Genomic DNA, 10757 nt, shown 5'->3' on the forward strand with positions numbered 1-10757 from the left:
CTATACAAACCATGGTTTGGTGTCATACTGGAACCACCTTATTGTGTCTTCCCATCTTATCATGTTTGTCCACATCCTGATCTCTGTTTGTTCCTTATATGTACCCCTTTCCTAGGAATTGTTGCACACCATTATGATATCAATATCACCAGCTTTTCTGAGCTAAACTTGTTGCCCTGCCACCACAACCAAGGAAGACTCAAGCCTGCTGGATTTATTGCTTACATCTGGTTCAAATCTGCATCTTGGGCTGCCAGATCGTGACCGGGACAGAAAAGTTGGCTTGATGGACAATTGCTCTGGTTTGTCACCAGATAGCTGTAGGGGTCGTATAAACTCTGAGATCACACAGTGGCCTCCAGAGGAGCTTTCATGACCTGTGCAGAAAACAGAAAAAAGAACAAAATCATAAAAGGCTCAGATACCAAATTGTGTGGCAAGCTCGGGGCAGTTCTGAATTTATTTATATAGTTATGTATTTATTTAAATTATTTATATCCCACGCTATATCCAGAGATCTCAAGCAGAAAACATCTGTGGACTCAGAGGATGGTGTACCTCTTCATTTTTAGAACATAGATGGGAAATAAGGATGTGATGGCTCAGCTTTTAAGACGCTGACTCTGATGACTGCAAGATCGGCAGGTCAGGGCCCAAGTGCTGCATGGTGGAGTGAGCTCCTGTCACTAGTCCCAGTTTCTGCAAATCTAGAAGTTCGAAAGTAACAGTACTCTATTTTAGTCAGTCTTCACCTGGAATATTGTGTCCAGTTCTGGTCACAATTCAAGAAGGATGTTGACAACCTGGAGCTTGTCCAGGGGAGGGTGACCAAAATGGTGAAGGGTCTGGAAACCATACCTCATGCAGAGTGTTATTAAAGACCTGGGTATGTTTAGACTGGTCAAGAGAAATTTAAAGAGGTGACATGATAGCCCTGTTGAAATATTTGAAGAGATATCATATTGAGGCTGGAGCAAGCTTGTGTTCTACTGCTCTGGAGACCTGGATATGGAGCAATGGATTCAAATTATAGGAAAAGAGATTCCACCTGAACATTACGAAGAATTTCCTGACAGTAAGAGCTATTCTGACAGTGGAATATGCTGGTTTGGAGTGTGGTGGAGTCTCTGTCTTTGGAGGTTTTTAAGCAGAGGCTGCAAGCTACTGCAAGGATTGCAGCAGGATCAGAGAGGCTGGAGAAGCCTAAGGGAGGTGACAGATGCTATCAGCATATGTGATGATGATGATGATGATGATGATGATGATGATGATGATGATAATAATAATAGTCTTGCTGCTTCAACATTGTGAAGCAACTGTGATACACTAAAAACTATTTATGTATAATATGCATAGATTAAATATATACTCGCCTTAAAGTGCTACAAAAAGTCAGCTAGCTGAGGGAAGGAGTGAAAGGGATGCTGAACTCAGGCCCTCATTTTTTTAAGATTCTGGTCTGTCAAGGTGTGGGACAGGAATGCATTTCTTTCAATAAAGTTGGATCCTTGATTCACCAGGCCTGATCTTCTAATTTCTAGACTTACCAGGGAAGGAAATTCCTCTGAAGTTCTGAAACATGGAACTGAGGATGCAGTGTGGTGATGGAAAAGCAAGGGTGTGTTTCACTCTCTTCTCTTTTGTACTCCTTTCAGTGTTAAAAGCATTCCCTGGCTTTAATCTGACTGAAAAGTGTGTGTTTCATTAAAAAGACATATACACACACATACATTTGGATCTGTCTTAATTCAACATCCGAATCAGCCCAACCTGCCAATCTAGACCTCATCAGAGGGCAACAGCCATCCTAGGCAGCATCATGCACACACATGCTGGAAGTATTCCAAGTGTCCCTGAGTGACCTCCAGTCAATCCTGCTGCTTTGACCACTGGAAATTATTCATGGTCTAAAAGGAAAGCAGCAAGCCAAAGCTCAGTTAGTAGTGATGTGAGAGGCAAATTGGAACAGACCAGCCCCAACCACCCTCTTTGCCACCATCAGCACCACCACCAACATCACAGGGAATGGGAGGGAAGTACTTTATTTATTAGTTTTGGGAAAACACAGCTACAGGAACATAATCGACAGGGTGGGAAAAACTCTGTCTTAAATTATTTGGCAACTACTTTTAAAAACTTCCACAGGTTTTTCTCTCTCTAAGTGACGAAGGACTCGAGAATTCTGTAATGCACTTAGGAGATCAATCTTAAGTCTTTCTTATTTATGGCAGGTTGTGTGGGGCTTATATAGGGGCGTTCTCCTGTGCAAATTCCATCAAATTCCACACCCAATGATAAATCAAGAACTCCTCTTTCTCCAGGGCAACTGAGAGACAGTATACAATTTGAGAACACATTAAAGGTCGATTGGAATTGTAGCTCTTCAGCTGCGGAGCTGGAGCAGGGGAGATGAATCAGCTTTTCTCAAACTATGTTTCCTATCTCCAAAAGGAGTGTGTGATTTAGGAGATCACACCAAGTGGCTTTTAAACTACAATTAGGGCTGGAAAAAGTGCCTTTGGCAATACTTTTTGCATGACAACACCTCCAACCCTCAGCTGCTGTGTCCCTGAAGCAAGGTTAGGCCCTTTAATCGTGCAAATCCCCAGGTGTGAAATGTCTTTGCTGGGGCTGTTGTAAAATTGGCAGACATGTGGTGTCAGTGTCTCCTCCTCTCCAACCCCCCCCCCCCCCCCAATTCGTAACCAAGCTGATTGGCTTTAAAACTTTTTCTATTTTTCTTTTCTTTTTAAAAACTTAAACTGCATTAACAAGAACTCTGTTGCGTATGCTTTGATTGAGAGTTCCTGCATGGCAGGGGGTTGGGCTGGATGGCCCTTGTGGTCTTTTCCAACTCTATGATTCCAGAATTGCATGAAAAAGTGAAAATAAAAACAACAACAAAAAAAACAAAAGACATGCTGTGTAGGCCATAGGACAGGGAGGCAGAGTTAAGGGAGATCAAGAAGAGAGTGTGATGTCAAAAACAGCCCCAGGTGCACAATTGACAAAACGTGCAATAGTGGCTGCTCTGAAAGCAGTATGTTTCCATTTTTATTTACTGATGCAACTGCAGCAAGAATGGGGCTCCTGCAGTAAATACTTGTTATAAAGCTGCATATCTATTCACCTGTATTCTGTAATTCCTGATACTCCAAAGTATAAGATAATCTTTAAGGGAACCCTGATGTTCCTCTCTCTATCAGACCATACTGTTGTTTGTAGCCTTTGAAACTGAGGTGACCAAAAAGGTAAATTTTAGCTAGATACAGATTGACACGTACAAAGCAAAGGACAGTAAATCTTCTCCAGGATATTGTGGCAGAGCAACCATGACTGTGTCAGTCTTGCAAATGTGTCAGTCTTCCTTTCTAAAAACCCCACCACCTCTGCTGACAACAGGAATGCAGAAAAAGTAGATTTCCAAACGTTAGAGTGCAACTCCAATCTGCCCCAACCAGCATAGCCAATGGTGAGGGAGAACGGAATCTGTATATCAACAACATTTGGAAGGCCAAACCTTCTCCAACACTATAGTTATAAGGCAGGTGCCAGGCTTTACACAAACAACGCTCTTCCTATAAGCAGAAATGGTACATTCCAGAGCCATAATAATTCTTATTATCATAAATAATTTGATGCATTAAAATAATTCAGAAAACTCTGTTCGCTGACATTTACGAAAAGCAAATACATATAAAACAGGTTAATTGAAACACAACATGAAAAATGAAAAGTAAAATCACCTCAATCAAAATGCACTCACTCAGGCAGGAGGCCCTTTTGCAACAGCAATAGCAACAGCATTCACATTTCTATACTGCTTCATAGTGAACTAAGCACTTTCTAAGCAGTTTACAATGTGTAAGCAAATTGCTCCCAACAAGCTGGGTACTCATTTTACCAACATACAAAAGGATGGAAGGCTGAGTCAAACTGGAGCCCTGTGGGACTGAACTCACAATGTTGTGGCTGCAGCACTGGCATTTAACCGTTGCACTGCCAGGCCTCAAAACTCACAATTAGGAACCAGCATATAACTCTGATCTCCAGTCCAGGACTTTTTCAGAGATGAGAGAGAAAATCCAATCTATTTAATCATGTCACTGTGTGTAAGGAGAGGAAGGATAGTGAAGAAGGGACCTTCGGAGCCTTTACATGAATGAGCACTTCTCATTCATGTAAAGCCAACATATCAAATGGTATTATATCTGAACTACTTGTCAGTGTTCCAAGAGACACAATGATATCGAGGTGCGTTACAAACCACCCAAAAGCAGGCGGTCTGGCGCTGGCTCCATTAGCTACGCCGAGAAGCCCCAGTGGCCAGACCGCGAGGCTTCCCAGCGCAGCTAAAAAGGAGCACCGAAATGGTGCTCCTTTTTGGTCTCTGGAAGTGGCGCTGTGAGGCGCGCACTCGCGGTGTCACTTCCGCCGCACCACGTCTGGACATTGTGCATCCAAGACGTAAATATGGCAGTGCCCATGTGGACGGGCACTGCCATTTAGTACGCACTCCACGCGTCCTAGGGAGAGGAGCGGTTAGGAAGGTGAGAACCTTCCTAACCCTAGCACGCCCCTTCCTAACCCTAGGATGTGCGGAGCGCATACTAAATGGCGGTGTGTAACCCGCCCAAGTGAAGCAAGCTTCTAAAACTTTTTAGAAGTTAACAGAGGTTTCTAAACATTCCACAGACAGTTTTTGTGGTTTTTTCAGGCTATGTGGTGATGTTCTAGAGACAGTTTGAACCAAAGTACACCTTCTTACCTTTGCCTAAAGAAGTGGAGATTCCATTCATTAGCTGGGACAGGGATTTGCTAGGGGAGCCAGGACTATCCAAGGATGCCAATGAGTTACTACTCAGGAGATCAATCTTCCCAGCTTGCTGCCGAAACCTTTCTAGTTCCTTAGAGAGGAGGTTAAACTGTTCACTCTGTGTCCGACATTTCTCCTCTAGCTCGCGAACCTTGGCCTGGGCAAATTGAGAACAGAAAAAAGATGCAGGGTGGGCCAAAGATGAGTGTGCATGCATGCATATCTACTATCTATTTAAAGGGCTCTGCCTATGGTCCAGCTGAAATTCTTGACAGCCTCCATATAGTCACCGATGGGAGGAAGCAGACTTAGAACTCAACCAAAATTGCATTAAGGTGATGACTGTATCAATCAATGAGATGTGTGTGCTATCTTTGGCTCAAATGAGACTGACACAATAAAAAGTCACACCACTGATGGGCATGATCTCCATGTGAAAGACTTAGTAAATAAAAACTTGGAGAGTTAATGTGGTGTAATCATTAACCTGTTGGACTAAGACTTGGAATATCCATGTCCAAATCTCCAATGAGCCATTAAATTCTATCCCTTCTCTATTGAATCTACCTCACGAGTTTGTTGTGAGGAAAAAGTGGGAAGCAGGAGAACCACCTGTTGCCTTGAACTCAGTGGAAGAAATAAAAGTAACTAATCTATAAATAAAAGGCATTTTCATGTGATCCCAACTGCATGAAAAGGATGTTAGAGACAAGTAACTGCATGGAAGCAGTGAAAATCTGAACTGGACCATAGCCCATCAGAGATCCTAGAATTAAAGATCATCTCCATCACAGCATTACTGAAGTTATTGCCTGTTGTATATATTATATTTCTTCACATAAGCACATGCCTGAGAACAGTCAAAATAACACTTGTAGGCTGGAAAGGTAATGTGTAAGCCATAGTCAAAAAGAAAGCTAAGAATGAACTGTTGAGAGTAAACCAAAGCATCTGTTTCTCCCCCAGAGGACCGTATGGGCATGGTATGAGGAAACAGTAAATTAAATCCTACTCTACCCAACTAGAGTAGACTTACTGAATAAATGGGATTTATCTACATGTTGACTCATCATTCAGTATTTGATCCTGTAGGTCTACTCTAGTCAGGTCAAAGCAACAGGATTCAAAACAACATCAGTAGGGCTGTGTGTGGATGAATGGGAGGCTGAATGTGTTATTAGGACAGAATTAATATTCACAACAATTTGGATTTCCCTCTTTTTTGAAAATAAGATATAGCTTTTATGACAACCATGAAGAAAGAATCAACAAGGTGTTCTGAGACCATGAGAAGTTAGATTAAGACTAGGGATAAAAACATTCAAATCCTCATTCAATCATGAAGTTTACTTGGTAACCTTGGGCCATCGCTTCTCAGCTTTTTGGCTAAGATCTAGTTTAGTAACCTTGGGCCAATCACTGTCTCTCACCATAATCTACTTTACAGAGTTGTTAGGAAGATAAAATTGTCTCTGTGTGTATGCTATCCTAAGATCTATGAAGGCAAGCGGGATACAAATGAATGACATAAATGAAGAATATGGGCAATCTCGGGGGGGGGGGGGCGACATTCCATAGGAGAAATGGCTTTAAAAACATTCTCAAGAATCAGTGTAGGGTGGACAATGTGTAACTCCAAGATTTATTTATGCCCCTTCCAAACACATGCACCTCTAAAAAAATGTAAGAGAATGGGAAGGGTGAAACAGAAATCACTTCAATGGAGGAATGAGGAGATCTGATCCATTTATGCCATGTATTGTTGGAAAGTTTTTTAAAAAATTGAAATAGACTTCCATTCACTTCCAGTTTTGTAAGGAGGGGTGGGTTGGCCCTTAGTGCACTGGCCCTCTGGAATGGATCAACAGAAGTTGTTCACCTTTGGTTAAGGGTGGCACTTGTGTGATTTCTGTCTCATCCTTCCCATTGACTCCCAGAAACACATACATTGTTCAAAATAAAATGCAAATTAACAATTATAGTACAACAATAATAAAAGAAATCATACACATTTAGGACATATTGGTGAATATTTAATTAGTAGTTCAATAATACACACATCTGCTCTTAATTAAATACCACTGAGTTCAATGGGGCATCATTTTCTGTGTGCATAAAAGTCAGATTCAATGGATTAATGAAGGAGTAAATAATTTAGATGGGTTGCAAAAGTTCACTGAAGGTGTTTTGGTTATTTCTTATATTTATATCCCACGTTTCCTCTAAGAGCTTAGAGCAGATTACATGGTTCTCTTCCTCTCCACTCTATCCCTATAACTCTGTGAAGTAAGTCAAACTGGGAGTGAGAGAGAAAAAGAAAGAGTGACCCAAGGCAACACAGTAAATGTTCGTGGCTCAGTGGGGACTAGAGGTTGCCTCTCCCAGGTCCCACTCCAGTTCTATAACCACTATACCACATTGGCTCCCGCAGTCAGATTTAGTCCATCTAGCCTTGCTCATAAGGAAATCCTTTGGGAACAACCGAGGGTGAGGATCCACTTGGCTAAGCAACCTCTTCCTAGATTAATATTGTGAAAGTCCCTAGCTCTGTGACTCTTACAGAAGGTGCCAAGATGGGAAGCTGGGGCTGCACAAATCTTAACATTGTGCTATAGCCCTGTCAGTGATGTTGCTTGTTGGATAGTGAATCCACAAGAGCCAATCTGGTCATACTGTGATGATGCTAGCCTGCACTTCAACCAGCAAACACACAGAGAATGAGAAGATTGTTCAGAGGAGCTGCAATCTGGCTATGTGTTAAGATGATCAAACACCTGGTTCTTCATGAAATCAATGTTTAATGGAATTTGTTATTAGGACTCCATGGAGATTAGGTCTTGATGTTTCTCGGGCATGTGATCTAAGAATTGAGACTCTTTGCTCAAGAAAAGTATAACTCTGGTTCCCAGAGGTTGGGGTCAAATGAAATAGTATCGAAGCACAGGGGATTCATGTAAACTGTCAATTGCTTCCAGTTGCTTTCAGATTTTTTATTGCTGGAGTGTTGGAGGACCACTGGTCTGATGCTGCACAAAGTTGGAAAGTTACTTTAAAAAAGTAAAACTACCAGAATCCTCCACCACTATGGCAACAAGTGGCCATGCTGGCATTGGGATTCTGAGAGCTGTAGTCCGAAAAGTAACTTTTTCTACTTCTGATCCTGCATGACAGTTTTAACCGTTTGCTCTAAAACCAACCGCCACTTCAATAAAATATGCACTGGTGAATTGGCTCTAAGGTATATTCAAAAGCTCATGTTCCTGAAAATATTCAACAGTTCTTTTTAAAAAACCTCCATGAATCACGTTCAGACTCCAGAAACTGTTAAATTAGTGTTCTCGGTAATTCCAGTTGGAATGAAAAGCTATGTGAAATTGAAGCAGGAAGGCTTTATGTCATCATGTCAAAAACTCCAGTGCTGATTTTTTAATAAAAAATTCAACACCAGAGATGGAAGCCAAACCTTTGGGAGGCTCTCTGAGCAGAACCAAGGTACCAAAACACTTCTAAAGCCAGGCCATCCCTATTTTTTCCATGTAGCAGAAGAAAGAATTAAACCAGAAGACTGTGCATTTTCTTACTATGGTATAGGCATAAAGGGCAGGAGGGTGGCACCCATCCGCAATACAAGGAATGCCATATGACATAAACAATACATTGACTCCTCCAAATGCACACCTCATTTAGCGGGAGTAGAAACAGATACCGAATATGAATCAGCAGGGAAAGGAGCTTAGGCTCTGTGTGCTTATTGATGGTCTGAATTTATTCTTTAAAAGCCCTACATGTTCTGCCCTGTATGCAAATGGGTTGGTCTTCTTCAGGATCATTCATACAGACACCAGCAAAAATTGCTGGTGAATTACAAATACACTCTCTCCAGCACCTGGACCAATGAGCAATAGAAGAACGTTTGTGTGTACAACAGTAGGCCCTGTGCAGGTGGCCGATGATGCCAATCTCAGATGCCAGTCCTGATTTAACTTCAGCCCTCTTACCCTCGCACAGGAGGGGAAGTTTACATGAATCCCCCATTCACTGAACATACGTGTGACAGGGCCACTCTGGCTAGCAGGTTGCCTAGGCAGCCACACTCCAGCTGCTGCTAACTCTGGCAGAACACTTCACTGCTGTCTCCATGTGTGGAAACTGTGGGAAAGGGACCGACATGCAGACTGATGTACACACATGTAAAACTCCTCCACACAAGGAGTTGCCTGCATTGGGCATATCTGAATGTGTGGAGAACCCCTTTCCATGCTATCCAAAACACAGATGTTGGGGAAACATTTCTAGCATAGTTGAGGGTGCCTGAGGGACAATGTTTCTCCAGGTTAGCCCATATAACCCATCTGTATGTGTGTGTTTTTTAAATACTGGCAGGAGATTTGGAAGAACCTCTTTTAATTAATGCAGTCTTATCCTGAAATATGACTATGAACCTTTTTCTCCTCCATTACTATGGGTTGTTTTCTTCCTCTACCCTGGAGAACTCTGAGATATTTCCATGTGGAGTGAGAATGGTAAGAACAATATGAGTCCATAATCATATATATCAGAATACAAGATTGCCACTATCTAGCTTACTAGCCTTTATGGAGGGAAAATTTCTTCATATGGTTAAATATTCTGGGGGTTGTTACAAATTTAGTCTCTGTGTATCGAGAATTCTGACATACTATCTGATCTGCGTGTTTATATGCCTTCAAGCTGCCTGCTGCCTTATGGGGACCCCATGAATTTCAGAGGGTTTTCGTAGGCAAGGAATACTCAGATGTGGTTTTGCTAGTACTTTCATCTGAAATATAGCCTACAGCACCTGGTATTCATTGATGGTCTCCCATCCAAGTACTAAGCAGGGCCAACTCAGCATAACATTCATGATGATGAGGATGATGATGATGATGATGATGATGATTCTATATAAGCTAATATCCCTATCAAAAGGATTCCAGCACCGCCCATACTCTACATTTGAACAGTCTGAGGTTATATTGGCAGGATAAATAGCTTTATTAATTAATTTCCTTCCCCTCAAGTAATATTGGGAACTATATATATATATATATATATAAATTTATTACGATCAAACGATCAAACATTTGGGAACTATAGTTTTGGTACACTGGGAATGGAACACAGTGGGCCCTTTGTGCACCTATAAGCAGATTGCTTTTTAAAAAGCATTAATAATCAAAAGCAATGCCAGAAATTGTCATCTGGAATGAAAACAAAGTTGGTAATGGAATGTATCAAGAGACTGCTGTATACTCCCAAAGCATGTAGCCTCTGTTTATATTTCTGCGCAGACCTTGGACTAAAGCTCCCACAACAGCTTTGGCTGTTATGCCAGCTGCCCCTACCTAGAGCTGGAGGACCTAAAGATGGTGGTGCACACACTGGTAACCTCAAAGCTGGACTTCTACAATGCACTATACAATTGGGCTAGCTCTGTACCAAGTTCGGAAACTCCAGTTAGTTCAAAATACGGCAGCCAGACTGATTATGGGACATCCAGGAGTGGTGACCATTATACCAATATTAAAATCTCTCCACTGGCTGCCAGTTAGTTTCCAGCAAGGAACAAAGTGTTGGTTATTACCTTTAAAGTCCTGCATAGTTTGGGTCCAGGCTACTTACAGGATCACCTCCACTCATATAATCCACCCAGGACACTCTGCTCCTCTGGCGGACATCTAATCTAGTCAGACAGGATTAGGTTGGCAACTGTCAGCCAGAGGACTTTTTCTTCTGCCACCCCTAGACTGTGGAATGACCTGCCAGAAGAGATTCAACAGCTGAATATGCTGACAGAATTTAAAAGAGCATTAAAGACCAGTCACTTCTGGCAAGCTTATCCAGATGATTTTAAATTGTGAATCTGAAATGATGAATTTTAGATGTGGATTGTTTTAATATGTGTACATTTTATTTGTCCTTT

At 41.8% G+C, this 10757-nt stretch overlaps 1 protein-coding gene across 16 annotated transcripts in view; it reads right to left on the reverse strand.

The window, feature by feature from the left end:
• RIMBP2 (RIMS binding protein 2) overlaps nucleotides 1–10757 on the reverse strand; it is a 197242-nt gene that overhangs the window by 74423 nt on the left and 112062 nt on the right. For 15 of the 16 annotated variants that reach the window (XM_042441759.1, XM_042441751.1, XM_042441757.1 and 12 more), the window contains 2 exons: nucleotides 4769–4973; nucleotides 226–377 (listed from right to left, as the gene is read on the reverse strand). In XM_042441759.1, coding sequence (XP_042297693.1) covers nucleotides 226–377; nucleotides 4769–4973 — 357 coding nt within the window. Of the gene's footprint in view, nucleotides 1–225; nucleotides 378–4768; nucleotides 4974–10757 lie in introns of those variants that run through there. The other variant, XM_042441755.1, reaches the window with a different exon arrangement.

Source organism: Sceloporus undulatus, chromosome 10 (assembly GCF_019175285.1).
Source record: "Sceloporus undulatus isolate JIND9_A2432 ecotype Alabama chromosome 10, SceUnd_v1.1, whole genome shotgun sequence".
NCBI classification, from domain to species: Eukaryota; Metazoa; Chordata; class Lepidosauria; order Squamata; family Phrynosomatidae; genus Sceloporus; species Sceloporus undulatus.